Source organism: Tupaia chinensis, unplaced genomic scaffold (genome assembly GCF_000334495.1).
Source record: "Tupaia chinensis unplaced genomic scaffold, TupChi_1.0 Scaffold000317_1, whole genome shotgun sequence".
Classification (NCBI taxonomy): Eukaryota; Metazoa; Chordata; class Mammalia; order Scandentia; family Tupaiidae; genus Tupaia; species Tupaia belangeri.
This window is the reverse complement of record NW_006159810.1, coordinates 2,603,586-2,620,586: the sequence shown is the minus strand read 5'-3', so window position 1 is coordinate 2,620,586 and position 17,001 is coordinate 2,603,586. Positions and strand designations below refer to the sequence as shown.

At 38.5% G+C, this 17,001-nt stretch overlaps 1 protein-coding gene across 2 annotated transcripts in view; it reads right to left on the bottom strand.

Annotated features, from left to right (window-relative positions):
* RMDN2 (regulator of microtubule dynamics 2) overlaps nucleotides 1-17,001 on the bottom strand; it is a 59,664-nt gene that overhangs the window by 24,156 nt on the left and 18,507 nt on the right. For both annotated transcript variants that reach the window (XM_006151349.3, XM_006151346.3), the window contains exons 3-5: nucleotides 11,535-11,709; nucleotides 10,444-10,546; nucleotides 525-585 (exon numbers count right to left, since the gene is read on the bottom strand). In XM_006151349.3, the coding sequence (XP_006151411.1) occupies nucleotides 525-585; nucleotides 10,444-10,546; nucleotides 11,535-11,709 (339 nt within the window). The remainder of the gene's footprint in view (nucleotides 1-524; nucleotides 586-10,443; nucleotides 10,547-11,534; nucleotides 11,710-17,001) is intronic.

The window sequence follows — 17,001 nt, the reverse complement described above, 5'->3', positions numbered from 1 at the left end:
TGGTACATTTTCAAGTCAGCAGGGTAAGCACTTGCATGCAACTATGTCGGATCTGGCTCCCTCTGCACAGTGTTTCACGGGCTAGCCCACTACTAAACACATTTTTCTCCCTTCTTTCTCTGTTTCTTTCCTTCTTTCTTTCTGTTCTTCCTTCCTTTCTTTCCTTTACTAACATTTTGCCAGAGGGTGAGTGCAGTCACAGGAGAGAGACAGAGAGAAAGAGAGGGAAAGTGAGATAGCACCTTTCATGGAGAATGATCACACCACACTTCTCCTTCCTTTGGGCATTTTGGGCATGTATACTCACACTCCTGGCAAGTTTTTCAAGCTGCTGGGTCTGGGACTCAACTTGTGCATCAGCCATGTGGGACTCAGCCACCTTAACCACCATGCTACCCGCTGGCTCCTAAATATATTTTTCAGTGACTGATGGGTTAAATGGGTCAATAATATTTTTCAAAATCCACTGAAATTTATAAAGAGGCATAGGAGAATATAAAAGACTGTACAATCTGCATACTTACCACAGATGACAATATCCATTCGTAGGTGCTCTAGCAATAGCTCTTTCACCTAAAGTTTTTCCTGAAAGACAAAAGCACTCACACTTAGTTCCTTCACGTGATGGGGTAGGAGGGAATTTCCTGAATCAAGTTGATGGTTCCTAAAGTGTAGTCTCAAGATCAGAAGCATCAGCATTGCCTGGAAACTTGTTAGAACGCAGATTTTCAACCACAAGGGAGACCTCCTCAATCGTCATCTCGGTTCTGATGAATCTCCAATAATTCTGATACATGTTCAAGTCTGAGGCCCAAGTGCTAACAGTTGAAACCAGATTCAAGAAAAAAACCATTCAATCATTACTTAAAAGTGTAATAGAGGGACCAGCAGTTAGCATAACGGCTATGTCGCTGGACTCCCATGTAATTGACTGTGGTTTGAGTCCCATACTCAGTGGCTTAAACTCATGCCGGGTGCATGTGTGTGCATGCCCAAGATCCCGAGAGGAGAATGGAGGAGAAGGGATTGTGGCGTGACTAACCCCGCTGGGGGGTGATTTCTCGCTTTCTGTCTCTCTGTCTCTCTCTGTCCTTCTGGTGAGCTCACACGCGCTATGGCAAAAAATCTCTAAAAAAAAAAAAAAACCCCAGTATGATAGAAATTTTTTTTTTTTTGTAATCAATTCAAACAACATGTACTGAGTGCCTACTAAGTGTAATATTGTGTGAGTTTCAGGGAATAAATGTATCACGTAAGACAAATAAGATGAAGTCTTTGATCTCCAAAGGCTCACGGTACAGTAAATAAATAAATTGGATATATAAACAAATAAGTTACTGCAAACAATAAGAGCAAGATGAAGAGAGAGCACAGCAGAGTAACTCTGTCTAGAGGAATAAGGGCAGGTTTGCCAAATTCTTATCTAGTCATGCATGATAATGAACATGATCAGTGCCATAAATAGTTCCCCCAAATTACCCTACTTTGTCCTAGAGTAACTTTTAATAATGTAATAATTATGTTGAATAGGGGTTTGTCTAATGGCTTGAAAAATAAAAATGCTTGCAAAGAAAAAAAACCCACATTCTGAGAATCTTTCTCAAAAGGGTCATCTTATTGATACTTTCTTTTTCATTCTTTTCTTTATTATTATTGTGATTTCACTTTGGAGACATTACCCAGTGATACACAAAATACCTTTCTAATTAAGTGCTTCAGGTAATCTTCATAAATAAAGATCTTTCATTCTAAAACCATTTTCCTATTTGCTGATTTTTAAGGTGGCACTATATATCAAGAAACTATCCTGTGTAGAAATATCCTGTATAGTAACTACCCTGTATAGAAATCTACATAAATTGGGAAAGTTAAAAAGTGAACTATTTAATAATAACTGATATTACATTGTGGACAAATATAGAAAGAGTTAGCAATTTTTAACTGAATGCAACTAAAAATAATAATAAAAAGTGTCTACTTGGCTGCTTTACTAGTTAGTTCACTAGTTAGTTGGTTTGCTGACTAATTAGCTGGTCAAGTGAGTAAGAAGTGCTTTTCTTCCTGATTAGCTGACCAGTTTGTTGGCTAACTGATTAGTTATTTACAAGCTAACAAGCTGCCAAGTCAAATAACTGCCTAACGCATCAACTAACTAGAAAACCAACTACTTAGGTAATTAATTAGCATACTATTTTGGCTAGCTAACCAACAAACTAGTAAACTAAGAAAATAACTACTGGCTAATAAGCTACCTAACTAGCTAACCAACAAACTAGTCACCTAACCAGTTAACCAGCTAGATAAGTAGTCCTCAAACTGGTGAAACTGCTAATTAACTAATCTTAAAAATGATCATCCAACTGGCTATCCTCAAAGCAGTCAACTAGTCCTCTAACCAGTTAACTAGCTAGATAACTAGTTCATACCAGTTCAGACTGGCTCATATTGGTCACACTGGTTCTGAATGATTCAGTTAACTAGTCCTCTAAATAGCTATCTGATTAGTCCTCTAATTAGTCCTCTAACCAGTTAACTAGTCACCCTGACTAGATAAGGAATCCTCCAGTTAACTAGATAAGGAATCCTCCAATTAACTAGTCCTAACTAGATAATGAGTCACCCTAATGGTTAACTAGATAACTAGACCTCTGATTATATGACTAGTATTCTAACTAGTACTTTTACTTGTCCTCTAAAGAGTTAACTTGTCCTCTAATTGTGTGATGAGCTAACTAGTTCTCTAACCAGTCCTCTGACTAGTCCTATAGATTAACTAGTCCTCTCACTGGTTTGTCATCATAACCTGTTAACTAGCCACATAAGTAGTCTTCTAACTAAACCTCCATGCTATTAACTTGCCTTAACCAATAAACTATTTTTCTGGTTCTCTAACTAGTTTACTAGTCATCAACCAGCCAATTAGCTAGGTGAATTGATAACTAGTCATCAAACCAGCTAACTAGACTAGCCGACCCACTCACCAGCTAACCAGTTAGATAGTTAATTAATCTCTTAACTGGCCATGTAACCAGATAACTAATCAGTTAACCAGTTAGTTAGTCAACTAGTAAATTGCCTAATTTTTTTTTTTTTTTGGCTGGTGAGCTGGTTAGTTTGCTAGTTATTTGGCTAGCTAGAGAATTAGCTAGCTGGTCTACTACTACTTAGCTGGTAGCTAACTAACTAGCTAGCAAGTTGTTTAGTTTATTAGTTGATTATTTAACTGATTGGTTGGCTAACTAGGTGGATATTCAGATAGTTAGCTAGGTTTTGGTTAGTTTTGTTAGCTGGTTAGTTTTCTGGTTAGACTGTTTTCTAGGTAGTTGACTTGTTAGTAAGTCAATTAGCTAATTAGTTGGTTAGTTGGTAAGCTTGTTTACTGGTTAGCCTGTTAGTTGTCTAGTTAGTAAGCTAATTATCTAAGTAATTGGCTAGCTAATTAGTTTTCTAATTTTTAGCTAGCTGGTTAGTTGGTTAGCTAGTTATCTGGTTAGTCTTTTTTTAATAGTTAGCTAGATAGCCAGTTAGCTGGTTGGTTTCTAAGTAATTTGCTAACTAGTTAGTTGCCTAGTTTGTTAGTTCATTAGTTGGATGGTTAGCTACTTCATGATAGTTCATACTGGTTCTGGTCAGTTTATGCCAGTTAATGCTTGTTCTGGCTTATTCTGGTTCATGCTGGTTCTGACTGGTATATGTTGGTTCATGGCAGCTATGACTTAGTTAAACTGGCTCTGGCTAGTTCCAATTGGTTTGTACCAATTCCAATGGGCTTATACTGGTCCATGCTGGTTATTATTGATTATTCTGGTTCTAGGTGGTTCCAACCCATTTCTACCAGTTCTGACTGGCTCATTACCAGTTCTAACGCGAGAAAGCACCCCCCGGGGGGGGATGGTCACGCCGCAATCCCTTCTCCTCCATTCTCCTCTCGGGATCCTGGGCACGCACGCACACGTGCCCGGCGTGAGTTTTAAGCCACCGGGTCCGGGACACGAACCGCGGTCGACTATGTGGGAGTCCAGCGACACAGCCATTACGCTAACTGCTGGTTCCCTGGTTAGTCTTTTTTTAATAGTTAGCTAGATAGCCAGTTAGCTGGTTGGTTTCTAAGTAATTTGCTAACTAGTTAGTTGCCTAGTTTGTTAGTTCATTAGTTGGATGGTTAGCTACTTCATGATAGTTCATACTGGTTCTGGTCAGTTTATGCCAGTTAATGCTTGTTCTGGCTTATTCTGGTTCATGCTGGTTCTGACTGGTATATGTTGGTTCATGGCAGCTATGACTTAGTTAAACTGGCTCTGGCTAGTTCCAATTGGTTTGTACCAATTCCAATGGGCTTATACTGGTCCATGCTGGTTATTATTGATTATTCTGGTTCTAGGTGGTTCCAACCCATTTCTACCAGTTCTGACTGGCTCATTACCAGTTCTAACTGGTTCATACTTGCTCTGACCAGTACGTACCAGCTCATGCATTTCTCACTGGTTTATACTGGTTCTGCTACAGAACCAATAATCTAGTTAGAGGACCAAAGAGAGGGCTAGTTAATCACTTAGACTACATAACTGGCTGGAGGACTATAGGACTAGTTAACTAGCCAATGTTTACCCAGTTAGATAACTGGTTAAAGCCACTAGTTAACACATTATACGACTAGTTTACTGGTTATATAACTAGCTATCTAGTTAACTGATCAGAGAGCTGGGTAACTAGTTAGAGGACTAGTTGTCTAGCTAGTCACGTGCTTGGAGTACTAGTTAATGCATTAGAGGACTAGTTTTCTAGTCTGAGCTGGTCTAACCCAGTATTGAACTGGTGGTAATTAGGACTGAGTCATAACCAGTCTGAGTCAGTATGAACTGGTTGGATCCAGTTATACTGAATTGGTTAGATGGCTGGTTAGAGAACTAGTTAACTACTTTTAGGTCATGCTAAGCAGTTAGAGGGCTAGTTAGAAAGTTAGTTGACTAGCTGGAGGCTGAGTACTTAACTAGTTTGATAATTAGTTATGGGGCTAGTTTTCTGGCTAGTTAACTGGTTAGGACAACCAGATGGCCTACATGTTAACTAGTTAGGGTGACTAGTTCTACTTATTGCTGTACTAGTTAACTAATTAGAAGACTAGTTAGGGGCTAGTTTACTTGTAAGAGAACTGATTAGGAAGCAAGTTAACCAGTTAGAGGGCTAAGAGGGCTAGCTAGTTAACCAGTTAGAGAAGTTCCAACTGCTTTGCTCCTCATGCTGACTCTGACCAGTTCTGATCGATTTACGTTGTTTTAAACTAGTTCTGGCTGTTCCCAATCAGTTCGAATTGGTTTACACCACTTCATTCCAGCCCTGTTTTACACAGATTCATGCTCTCTCAACCTATTTATTCCCATTCATACCACCTCTAACCCATTTCTAACAGTTCTGAGCAGTCCATGCTAGTTCTGACCAGTTCATGCTCATACCAACTGGCTCATACTGGTCCAGCCTAGTTTATATTGGTTCAGACTAGTTCATGAAGGTTCAGATTGGTTCTGGCCAGTTTATACTAATTCATGACTAGTTCATACCTCTTCAGGCTCGTTCTGACCAGTTCATCCTGGATCAGATTGGTCCAAACCCATGCAGGCTGATTCATGCCAGCTTAAGCCAGTTCATGACTGTTCCAGGCTGCTTTTGGCCAGTTCAGACTGGCTCATACTGAATCTAACCAGTTCATCTGACTCATCACTGTTCTGAATGGTTCAATCCTGTTCATACTGGCTCAGACATGTTCATACCAGTTCAGGATGGTTTTGAACTGGTTCAGACTACTTCACACTGTTTTTGAGTGGTTCCAACCAATTCTGAACATTACACACCCATCAAGACCAGTTCCTACTGGTTCATACTGACTCAAATTGGTACCAATTGGCTCAAACTAGGTCAGATTGGTTCTGACCAATTCAATTGGTTCCAACCAATTTATACTGACGTGAACTGGTTCTACTTGTTGTATATGCCTATTCAGAACAGTTATGAAATGTTCATGCTGGTTCTGAGTGGCTCTGAGACAGTATGAACAGGTCTCAATGGGTTAGAATTGGTCTTGACCAGTTGGAACCATTCTGAATTGGCCAGAACTGGTTTGAACTAGTCTAAGGTGGTTGGAACAAGCCCGAGCTAGTATGAAAAGGCTGGAGTTAGTATGAACTGCTCTGAGCTGGTTGGAATAGATCAGAACCAGTCTGAACCAATAGGAATTGGTCTGAGCAAGTATGAACTGGTTGGAAGTTATCTGAGCTGGTTTGAACAGGTCCAAGCCAGTATGAACTGGTTTAAACTGATCTGAGTCAGTCAGAATCAGTTAAAACTGTCCTGAGTCAGTTTGAACCAGCCCAAACTGGCCTGAACCAGTCTGCAATAGCCAAATCCAGTCTAAGCCAGTATAAACAGGCCTGAGCCAGTCTGAACCAGTCAAAATCAGTCTGAACCAGCCCAAACCAGTCTAAGCCAGTCTGAAACAGCCAAAACCAGTCGGAATTGGTCTAAATTTATTAAACCTGGTCTGAGTCAGTCTGAACTGGTCCAGTCTGAGCCAGTCAAAACCAGTCTGAACCAGTCTGAATTAGCCAAAACTGGTCTGAGCCAGTCTTAACCAGTCAGAAACTGGTCTGAGCCAGTTTGAACTGGTCTGAGCCAATAAGGACCAGTCAGAGCCAGTCAAAACCAGTCTAACCTGGTCTGAGACTCAAAACCAGTCTGAGTCAGTCTGAACAGGCAAAAACTGGTCTGAGCCAATTTCAACCCCAGTTGAAAACCAGTCTGAACCAATCTAAGTCAGTCAAAATCAGCCTGAGCATGTCTGAACTGGTCAAAACAGTCTGAGCCAGTCTGAACCAGCCAAAACTGGTCTGAGTTGGGTCTGAACAGGTCAGAACTGAGCTGAGCTAGTCTCAACCAGTCTAAGCCAGTATGAACTGGTCAAAACCAGTCTGAGCTAATCTGAACCAGTCAAAAGTGATCTGAACCAGTCAAAACAGGTCAGAACTCATCTGAACCAGTCTGAACAGGTCAAAACCGGACTGAGCCAGTCTGAACCAGACAAAACTAGTCTAAGTTGGTCTGAACTTGTCAAAACTGGTCTGAGTTGGTCTAAACTGGTCAAAAACAGGTCAAACCCAGCATGAGCCAGTCTGAGCCAGTCAGAACCAGTCAAAACCAGTCTGCACTAGTCAAAACCAGTCCAAGATAGCCTGAACCAGCCAAAACCGGTTTGAACCAGTCAGAACCAGTCAAAAGAGGTTTGAGTCAGTCTGAACTGGTCAGATATAGTCTGAACCAGTCTGAACTGGTCTGAGCCAGTCTGAATTGATCCGAGCTGGTCTGAACTGGTCAAAACTAGTCCAAGTTGGTCTGAATCTGTCTGATCTGGTCCAAGTCAGTCTGAACTAGTGAGATCTGTTCCAATCTGTTCTGAACTGGTCTAAACCAGTCAGAGTTGGTAAGGGACCAGTTAAAACTGGTCCAAGCCAGACTGGAACCAGTCTGAACTGGTTTGAACCTTTCTGAACCAGTCCAGGCCAGTATGAACTGTTCTGGGCTTATCTGAAACTGATTAGAGTTGGTCTGAGCTGATTTGAATGGATCAGAGCCCATTGGAACCGACCTGAGCTAGTGCAAATTGGCTGGAGTCGGTCTTAGCTGGTCTAAACAGGTCTAAGCCAGTATGAAAAGGTCTAAACTGATCTGAACCAATCAGAACCTGTCTGAGCCATCTGAACTGTCAGAACTGGTCTGAGCTGATCAGAAGCTGTCTGAGCCAGTATGAACCAGTCTGAGCCAGTTTGAACTGGTCAGAACCATCAGCCAGTTTGAACGGGTCTGATCCAGTATAAACCATTTTAAGGTAGAGAGTCAAAGAGATTTTTACTTAAGGAAAATTTACTTCTGTAAGTAAAACTTCTCTGCATTAATATCCATTCCCTGGCATCACACCCTCTTTTTCTGTTACATATTCCCTTAACATTTTGTACTTTTCTTTTAAATAATAGCTCATTTTAAAAAAGATTTATTTATTTATTTATACTTGTTATTATTATTTATTTTTTAAACTGACCAGAGAGAGAGAAAGAGAAAGTGAGAAAGCAGGCCACCAGGTTCCAGATCTTGAACCACAGTTGGGAGTCCAGTGCACCAACCACCATGCCACCTGCTGGCCCCTTAGTTGGTGTGTTTATATGAATGATTATTTGAATAATACTGCCTCTTCTACAAAGCCATACACTCCCCTGGATCTGAGAACATGCCTAGTTTGCCATCTCATTCCTACCTGCTAATATAATGCCCAGGGCAAGGCAGGTCCTGAAGAAAGGAATGTACTTCCTACTGCTGAATGTTGGAACAGGTTACACGGATATACTTTGGTTTCCTCAATAGATATGAAAATAAATCCCTTTGTTCTCTTTGATAAGATTCTTATCTGCCTTCAAGTTGATAAATCTCTTCTCTAAAAATCTACTTTGTATATGGTCTACAAAGTGGATTACGGCAGAAAAAAACTGGCCTCAAAGTTGATGATGAGTATGTAAAGAAAAAGAGGAAGAAGTCCTCTCACCTTCCTCCCACTGGGAGAAAATCAAAGCACAAAGGTCCTTCAGCAAAGAAATCTCCAGGTAGAATAAATATATAATTACAAAGAGTTTGACAATACTTCCTGGTTGGAAAAAACAAAACAAAACAAAACCCCAGAAAGACAGGGAATTAGACTTGGAGCAGATCATTCTTGTTTCTTCCTCATGCTACTGTAGAGAAGAAAAGCCTGGGAAAGAGAAGACTTTGGAATAAAATAAGAATTAAAGGAGGTTTGGTATCAAATGACTTAGATGATGCTCAGAAATATGGTAGTTACAGGCTTTTCAGAAGGCACTTTGACACAGAGTAATTGTCAAGGTGAGTTACAACAACAGTTTGACATTTAGCCATTTTGTTATTGCTGTTTTGGAAAATTTCAAAAATGTACAAAAAAGCGTAGATGAACCACCATGTACTTAGGTTAAACAATAATCAACTCAAGGTTAACTTTGTTTCATTAAAATACAGTAAAAATAATATTACTTATGTCTGAGAGCTTATTTCTTTGAGGTGCCCAGAGTCCTACATTAGAGGAAGTAAAGGTTGGGTTATTTCAGTATGTGGTAGATTATTGCGGAAGATAATGTTCTTCTGTGATTACTGTTTCTCAATCACTACTATTTAATATCTTCTCTTTCTGTGACTTTTTAAACTTTAAAAGATTATATTTGAGGGACCAGCAGGTGGCATAATGTTATGTTATTGGACTCCCATGCAATCCACCGTGGTTCGAGTCCCAGACCCAACAGCTTAAAACTAACACTGGACATGTGTGCATGCATGCCCAAGATCTCAAGAGAATGGAGGAGAAGCGCTTGGGTCATGGGTCTGGCGAGTGCATGCACCCTAGAGCAAAATTTCTCTCTCTAAAAAAAAAAAGGGGGACCAGCAGTTGGCATTAATGGTTATGTCGCTGGACTCCCACGTAGTCAACTGCGGTTTGCGTCCCGGACCTGGTGGCTTAAAACCCATGCCGGGTGCCTGTGTGTGCGTGCCCAGGATTCCAAGAGGAGAATGGAGGAGAAGGGATCGCAGCGTGGCCATCCACCCCTGGGGGGTGATTTCTCGCTTTCTGTCTCTCTCTGTCTATCTGGCGAGCACACGCGCCCTATAGTGAAAACCTCTCTCAAAAAAAAAAAAAAAATTCAAGGTTGTTTAGTTGCCTATTCGAATATGCTCAAATATTTGTAAAGAACATATACATTTGTCATAAGAAAAGACTAGTTAGCATTAATTAAAACGAACAGGTAGTGTGTTATAGAACATAATTGTTACTTAAGAATAACCCATTTTGGGACCAGCAGATGGCATAACAGTTACATTGCTGGACTTCCACATAGTTGATCATAGTTCAAGTGCCAGACCTAGAAACTTAAAACTCATGCCAAGCACATGTGTTTGCATGCTCAAGCTACCAAGGGGAGAATAAAGTAGAAGGGATGCAGCATGGCCATTTCCCTGGGGAGGAGGGTATAATTTCTTGCTTTCTGTCTCTCTGGCAACGCATGTGCCCTTATAGCAAAAATCTCCAGAAGGAAAAGGAAAAGAAAAAAAAGAATAACCAATTTGGGGGTCAACAGGTATGGTGGATAAGATGTTGGACTCCCATATGGCCAACTGAGGTTAAATCTCAGACCTGGCAGCTTGAAAGTCATGCTGGGTGCATATGCATGTGTGCCCCCAAAATCCAGAGAGCAGTATGGAGGAGAAGGGATTGTGGTATAGTCATCCTCTCTGGGGGTGATTTCTCACTTTCCCATTCCCTGTCTCTCTCCAGCCTACACACATGCCCTATGGCAAAAAAAAAAAAAAAAAAAAAGGCAATCTTTACCAAGTGCTTACCAACATTAGCATAATGTTTCCTTTCTTGTGTGTTTGTAGATAACTCATACATGTCTCCATACGCACGAGTAAACCGCCATATAAACTCTATTTCATCTCTAAACTGAAAAAATAGAATTGCACATTAGAGTAACTCAGTAACTTGTCTAAACTAGAATTGTCTTCCACTGAAACTCTTTTAAAATGAGGCAAGAAAACCACTACTTGCAGATGACTGGATTTAAGCGTGTATATATCTCAATATTTACAGGTGACCTGTAAGAAAAGTGATCTGTCACATTTTGTCGTTAAAACCAATTACTATTACCCAGACATTAACTCTATTTATGTAGAAGAGAGAACTGCTAGGTGCCAGAACCTGTAAGTTCTCTCTGGGTTATGGTATCTTTGTATTCTCCTTTCTAAGTTATTGACTATAAATACAATAGTTTAATGAGTATATTGGATCATACCTGGAAAATGAATTGTGTATATTCAAAAGAGCAGTCACATTTTTACCTGAATCACCTAAATATAATTCTGGAGATTTTTATAAGTTTTAGACAAAGTCTTTAGAGTTGCTAAGTGTTAGACAAAGATTAGACTTGAACTGCTCATAGGAGAGATTGCAAATCTTTTTTTTTTTTTTTTAGTGTGGTGGTAGGAGGGATAGGCTTTCTCAATTAAAGTCCAAGATAAAAAAATTGCAGAATGACCACATATACGCTTTAAATACTGATAGCTGTTATACTGATAACTATATATAAAACCTAAAATGTAGTTCTTTCATTTCCTAGAGAAGCAATACTACACGCCTTACAAGAATGTTTTACCTGTTAAAAAATATGTATTAAATATAAAAATCAATAAAAAAATAAAGTAAATCCGTATAATTATAGCTCTTATTCTCAGTTTTATAACTTTAGAGTAATAAATTCCTATATTTAAGTTTTTAAAATTTTAGTCATTTTATAATGAGGAAAACTTTACATCAATCATTTATCTCTGAGAAGCGTGATAACACAATTATTAAGGTCATAATGTGCAGAAGACATTAGTTAAAACCAAAAATTAAAAAATACATTAACGTGCTATTGTCATGAATCTCTTACCTTTTCCTTGTGGTCACAAAGTAGTTCAAAACTCTCCACTTTGCCATTCTCATTCACACGTAAGTGATCTGCCTTCTGCAGAAGAACATCTAAAGTTAATTCCTCTGTATGTGTGTTAAATGCCTTAGGGATTGGAAAACTCTGCTCTTCGGTGTCAGTATTTGCTGTAGTGTACCTAAAATTGCAGAAATACTTGTCAACTCCTTTGAAAGTTACATGTAATAGCCAGTGATCCTTTTAAAACGTGAGTCAAATCATGTCATTCTTGAAACTCAGCGATGGCGCCCCCTTTCCTGCAGAGAAAAAGCTCAAGTGCTAACAATAGTCTATAAGGTCTAAATCCATTATCGCTCTACCCTCATACATGCCAGAAATGCTCTGATGACGTCAGGCCCTTAACTTGCTGTTCCCTCAGACAGAATGCACTTCCATTAGTCAACCACATAATTCACACCTTCAAGTCTTTGCTCCCATGTCTTTTTTGTCAACGTGGCCCATCTAGATTCCTCTATCTATTGGCAACCCCCATGCTCCTGTTATTCCAGGATCCTTTGTCAGGTTAGACTTTTTTTTTTCCCCATAGACTATTTTATCTTCTAGTATTTTTTATATATAACTCACTAATCCTCCACATGTGCTTTTCTCCCCGCCCTGTATGTGCGCCACACACAAGGATGCATGTTCTCAGATGGCAGGGCTCATTAATTAACGTATCCAGTGCCCAGACCAGTACCTGGCACGTAAGGCATATTCACTGAAATGTTATTGAATGGATGACACAGAATTACAGAAATTCAGCAGGCACTCAAAACCAAATTTACTTGTAGTTCCAAACGATGTTCTAACTTTGCACTTCAACAACTTTAACAAATTACTACTGCCCTCTACATTTCATTTTTGGTAGTATATGATATAAACAAAAGGCACAAATGTGGTTCTCCAATGCAGTCCATCATGTAGGCTGCAGTACCCTTCTGATAAAACAAATTCTTGGAAGATGTGCAACCATTTCAAAATACTAAGATTCAAATTTCTTTCAAAGGTCTTATAAAGAAGACATCGTATAAACTGATACCCAAATTCTTCAACAATGTTATTAACGGATGCTCCATGTTTCCAGTTGCTTCTCTGAATCTTTTCTCCTCCTAAGCAACATCCAGTCTGCCAGCAAATCCTGCTGGTCTAGCTTCAACATATATCCAGACTCACTTATCACCTCTCCCAATACCACTCTGTCTGAGACACCATCATCTCATCTGGAGTACAGTAATGGACTCCCATCACATCCCCCTGCTTTATACCTTGATCCTTATGATGCAGTCTCAACACAATAGTCAAATGATCATCCAAAAACCTAAATCAGATCCCATCACTCCTTTGCTCAAAAGCCATCAGGGGATACCTAAATCAGAGTGAAAACTGAGCCTTTACAGCGGTCTAAAGGCTCTACACAGTCTGATCCAGTGTCTCTGTCCTCGTTTCCTAACACTTTCCTGCTCCATCACAGCATTCTAGGAACTCTGACTTCCCTGACATTCCTTAACACATCAGTCACCTGCCTGTTGGGTTGTCAGAAAAGTCAGGACATGTTTTTGTATAGAAAAACATAGAAAAGATATGTCATGACTTTTCCAACAACCCAGTACATTAAGACCTTTGTATGTGCTTGTTCTTCTGCCTGGCATGTTCTTTCCCAGATATTCACATTTATTTCCTTGCTTATGTTGTGTCCTTCTCATGTACCACATGGGAAGGGCTGGCATATCAGGTCAGCAGGCACCTAAAGGGTTGAGTTGGGAAAAATGGTTATTTCTATGGGAAAAGATAACGTTGAATCTCTACCTTATAATTCCTTTTCTTAAAAGAAATGCTGGGCGGTATAAGAAATTGTTATATATCCTTGAACTCTAAGATAAGATACAGGTGAGTATCTTTTAGTCCTTGAAGTAACTTTATTAATTAAGACACAAAAGTTAAAGATTCATTGTAAACAATCGATTTGACTCTATTAAAATGAAAAACTGCTGTTAATTAAAAGACATTTTCAAAACACAAAAATACAAATTGAAAACCAGGAAGAGATATTCTGCAATTCAACAATGGAAACGGTTTAATATCAGATTATATAAATATTTCCTAAAATTCAGTAACAAAACCTGGAAACTCATTAGAAATATGCATGTAAAATATAAACAGGCTTTCCAAAGTGAGAAAATGTAAACAGCTACATAAACGCAAGCGAAGGTGTTCAACATTCACTTACAATCAAAGAAATACAAAGAAAGGCCACAAGGAGGTAGCCTTACATCTATTTCACCTGAAAACTTTAAAGTCTGCCAATATCGAATGTTGGAGAGGGTGTTGATCCACAGAATCCGATGTGAATGTAAACTGGTGAAACCAGTTGAAAGAACACTTGGGCATTAGCTCCTAATATTGAACTTTCAGATATCTTAGGACACTGCAATCCAAGTTTCTTCCACATGCACAAAAGGAGATGTCTTAAGAATACACTTAGCAGTACTATTACAACAGCAAACACCAAGAAACAATCCAAATACCCATCCATAAAGTGGATAAAGTGGGTATACAGCAATCAAAATGAGTGAACTACAATGATTGGCAAAATAGGGAGAAGTCATAACAAATTTATATGAAGTGGAAAAATGAACTCCTAAAGTTACATACAGCAGTATTGTCTTTTAATAAAAACCAAAATTAAATGTTATTTTTAATAAATACACATACACAAACACACTAAAATTACACATGGAGAAAAGCAATGAATGAACAAAGATTTTGGAGTCAGGATGATTGTTGCCCTCAGGTGAGGGGAGGTAAGGGAGCCAAATGGCTTGATGTGGATTACTGTTTAGATTTGATCTTTTGTTTTAGAAAGTAGTTTCATGGATACGTACCACATTATTTATAATAATCAACTAAACAAATGAGTAAGTGTGAGCCACACATGAACTAATAATCACAGCTTGTCATGAGTGAAGACACTTTTTTATTCAATTCTATGCACCTGAGATATAATAAGAATGTAGTAAGTAAAAGAAAACAACTAGATTAATATCACACGAAATAGTTTTTAAGGGAAAATAAACTATATAAGTCTTGTGCTAATATCTGGAAACAAGAGAGACAGACAACTGTTTAGACAAATATAATTGACCAAAACTTAAGAAACTAATCAATGAAGCAAGAAAACGAAATCAAAGGTGACCAGATTGAGAAGAAAGGAGTAAAGTTATCACTATGAACAGATGACATCATCATTTATATACAACACAAGCACACAACTACTAAAACTAGCAAGTTCAGCAAGGTAACATAATACGAGATCAATATACAAAAATTAATTGTATCTCCATATGTTAGGAATGAACAATTAAAAAGTGTAATGAAAACCAATTTTATTACAAAAGAATAAAATGTCTGGGAAGACATTTTTAAAAAAATTTGCCTAAGGGCTCATGTGCTCTCTGAGATGGGTTAGGGATGCACGAAAGCACATCCCATGGAACGTGATTATACTGCAATCCCCTCTCTTCCATTTCTCCCTCCTTTTGAGATTTTGATCACCCACACACTTGTGCCTGGCATGTTACCCAGCTGTTGGGTCCAAGAATCAAAAGGCATATTACCCATGTAGGATCTAGCCACCTCAACCGCCAGGCCATGAGATGAACCCAGGAATACATTTAACAAAAGATATACAAGATAACTGAAAACTATAAAACATTGTTGAAATAAAGAAAATCTAGATACATGTAATCTCATGTTCATGGATTAGAAGATTCTGTATTATTAAATGGCAATACTAACAAAGTTATCTATAGATCCAAAGCAGTTCCTATTAAAATTCCAGCTGGTATTTTTCCTTCCAGAAATTGAAAAGCTGATCTTAAAATTCATACGGAAATAGATACAAGAGATTCAGAGTGGCCAAAATAATCTTGTAACAGAAGAACAAAGTTGAAGGGCTCATACTTTATGATTTCAAAATTTACTATGATCAGTAACCAAGACAGTGTGGTACTGACATAAGGACAGACATATGAAATAGATATTAAATGTAAGATCTAGAGGCTGGCAGGCGGTGTGGTAGTTGAGGGCGCTGGACTCCCACATGGCTGACCATGGTTCAAGTCCTGGACCTGGTGGCTTGCTTTCTGACTTTCTCTCTCTGTCTCTGTCTCTCTCTCTCTCTCTCTCTCTTTTGCTCTGTTCCTCTCTGGTCAAATTAAAATAAATAAATAAAGTAAAATAAAATAATTCTTTTTAAAAAAGTAAAATCTAAAACTATACAACTCTTAGGAGAACATATAGGAGTAACTATTTGTGACTTTGGATTAAGCACTGGTTTCCTAGATGTGACACTACAAGAACGAGTGACAAAAGAAAACATAAAGTTGGGCTTTATAAAAATGAAAAACTTTTTTGCTTCAAAAGACACAATCAAGAAAGTTAAAAGATAATCCCCAGAATGGGAGAAAATACTTACAAATCATATATTTGATGAAGAACTGGTATACAGAACATATTGTATAAAGTACTTATATAATTCAATAATAAAAAGAGACATATCTCAATTTAAAACAGCAACTCCGCAAATAAGTTAAAAACTACCAAACTCTACACTTTTTTCTTTTAAAAAAAAAAAGTTTTTGTGATAGGGTGTGTGCACTCACAAGAGAAAAACAGAGAAAGGGAAAGTAAGAAATCACCCCCCACTTCCACCCAGGGAGGATGGTCACACCACAATCCCTTCGCCTCCACTCTCCCCTTGGGATTTTGGGCATACACACACACATGCCCAGAGTCCAGGGCTTGAATCATGGTCAAACATGCAGGAGTCTAGTGCCTTAATCACATCACCTGCCGGCCCCCCAAATTATACACTTTAAAAGGATTAATTTTATAGTACATAAGTAATATCACAATAAAGTTATTATTTGTAAAAAAATTTAAATATTTTTATAGCCATTAAATGAATTAAATCAAAATTATACACACACACACACACACACACACACACACACACACACATACTCCAACTCTCCTGTATCTTTCCTCCTCCCTCAACCTTGGTTCACTCACACACAGAGAATAGTTTTACACTGAGTTCTACCAAATACCCAAAGAATTAGACTTACTCAAATTCTTCTAAGGAATTAATAAGAGGGAGCGCTCATTAGTTCATTTTAGAAAAAATTTTTTTCAATAAACTCCAACATCACTTGAAGAGAAAAATACCAAACCCTTATGCAAGAAACGGAATGTGAACTTCCAATCCCAATAAAAGTTGTACCAGAAACTATAATGTATTTCACATTTAATGAGGAATGATTAGATACACTATCTCTAAAATCAGGAGTAAAGATGGATGTCCAATATCGTTCTTTCTATTCAAGATTGTACTGGAGATCTGTTGGCACAATATTAAAAAAAAAAAAAAAAA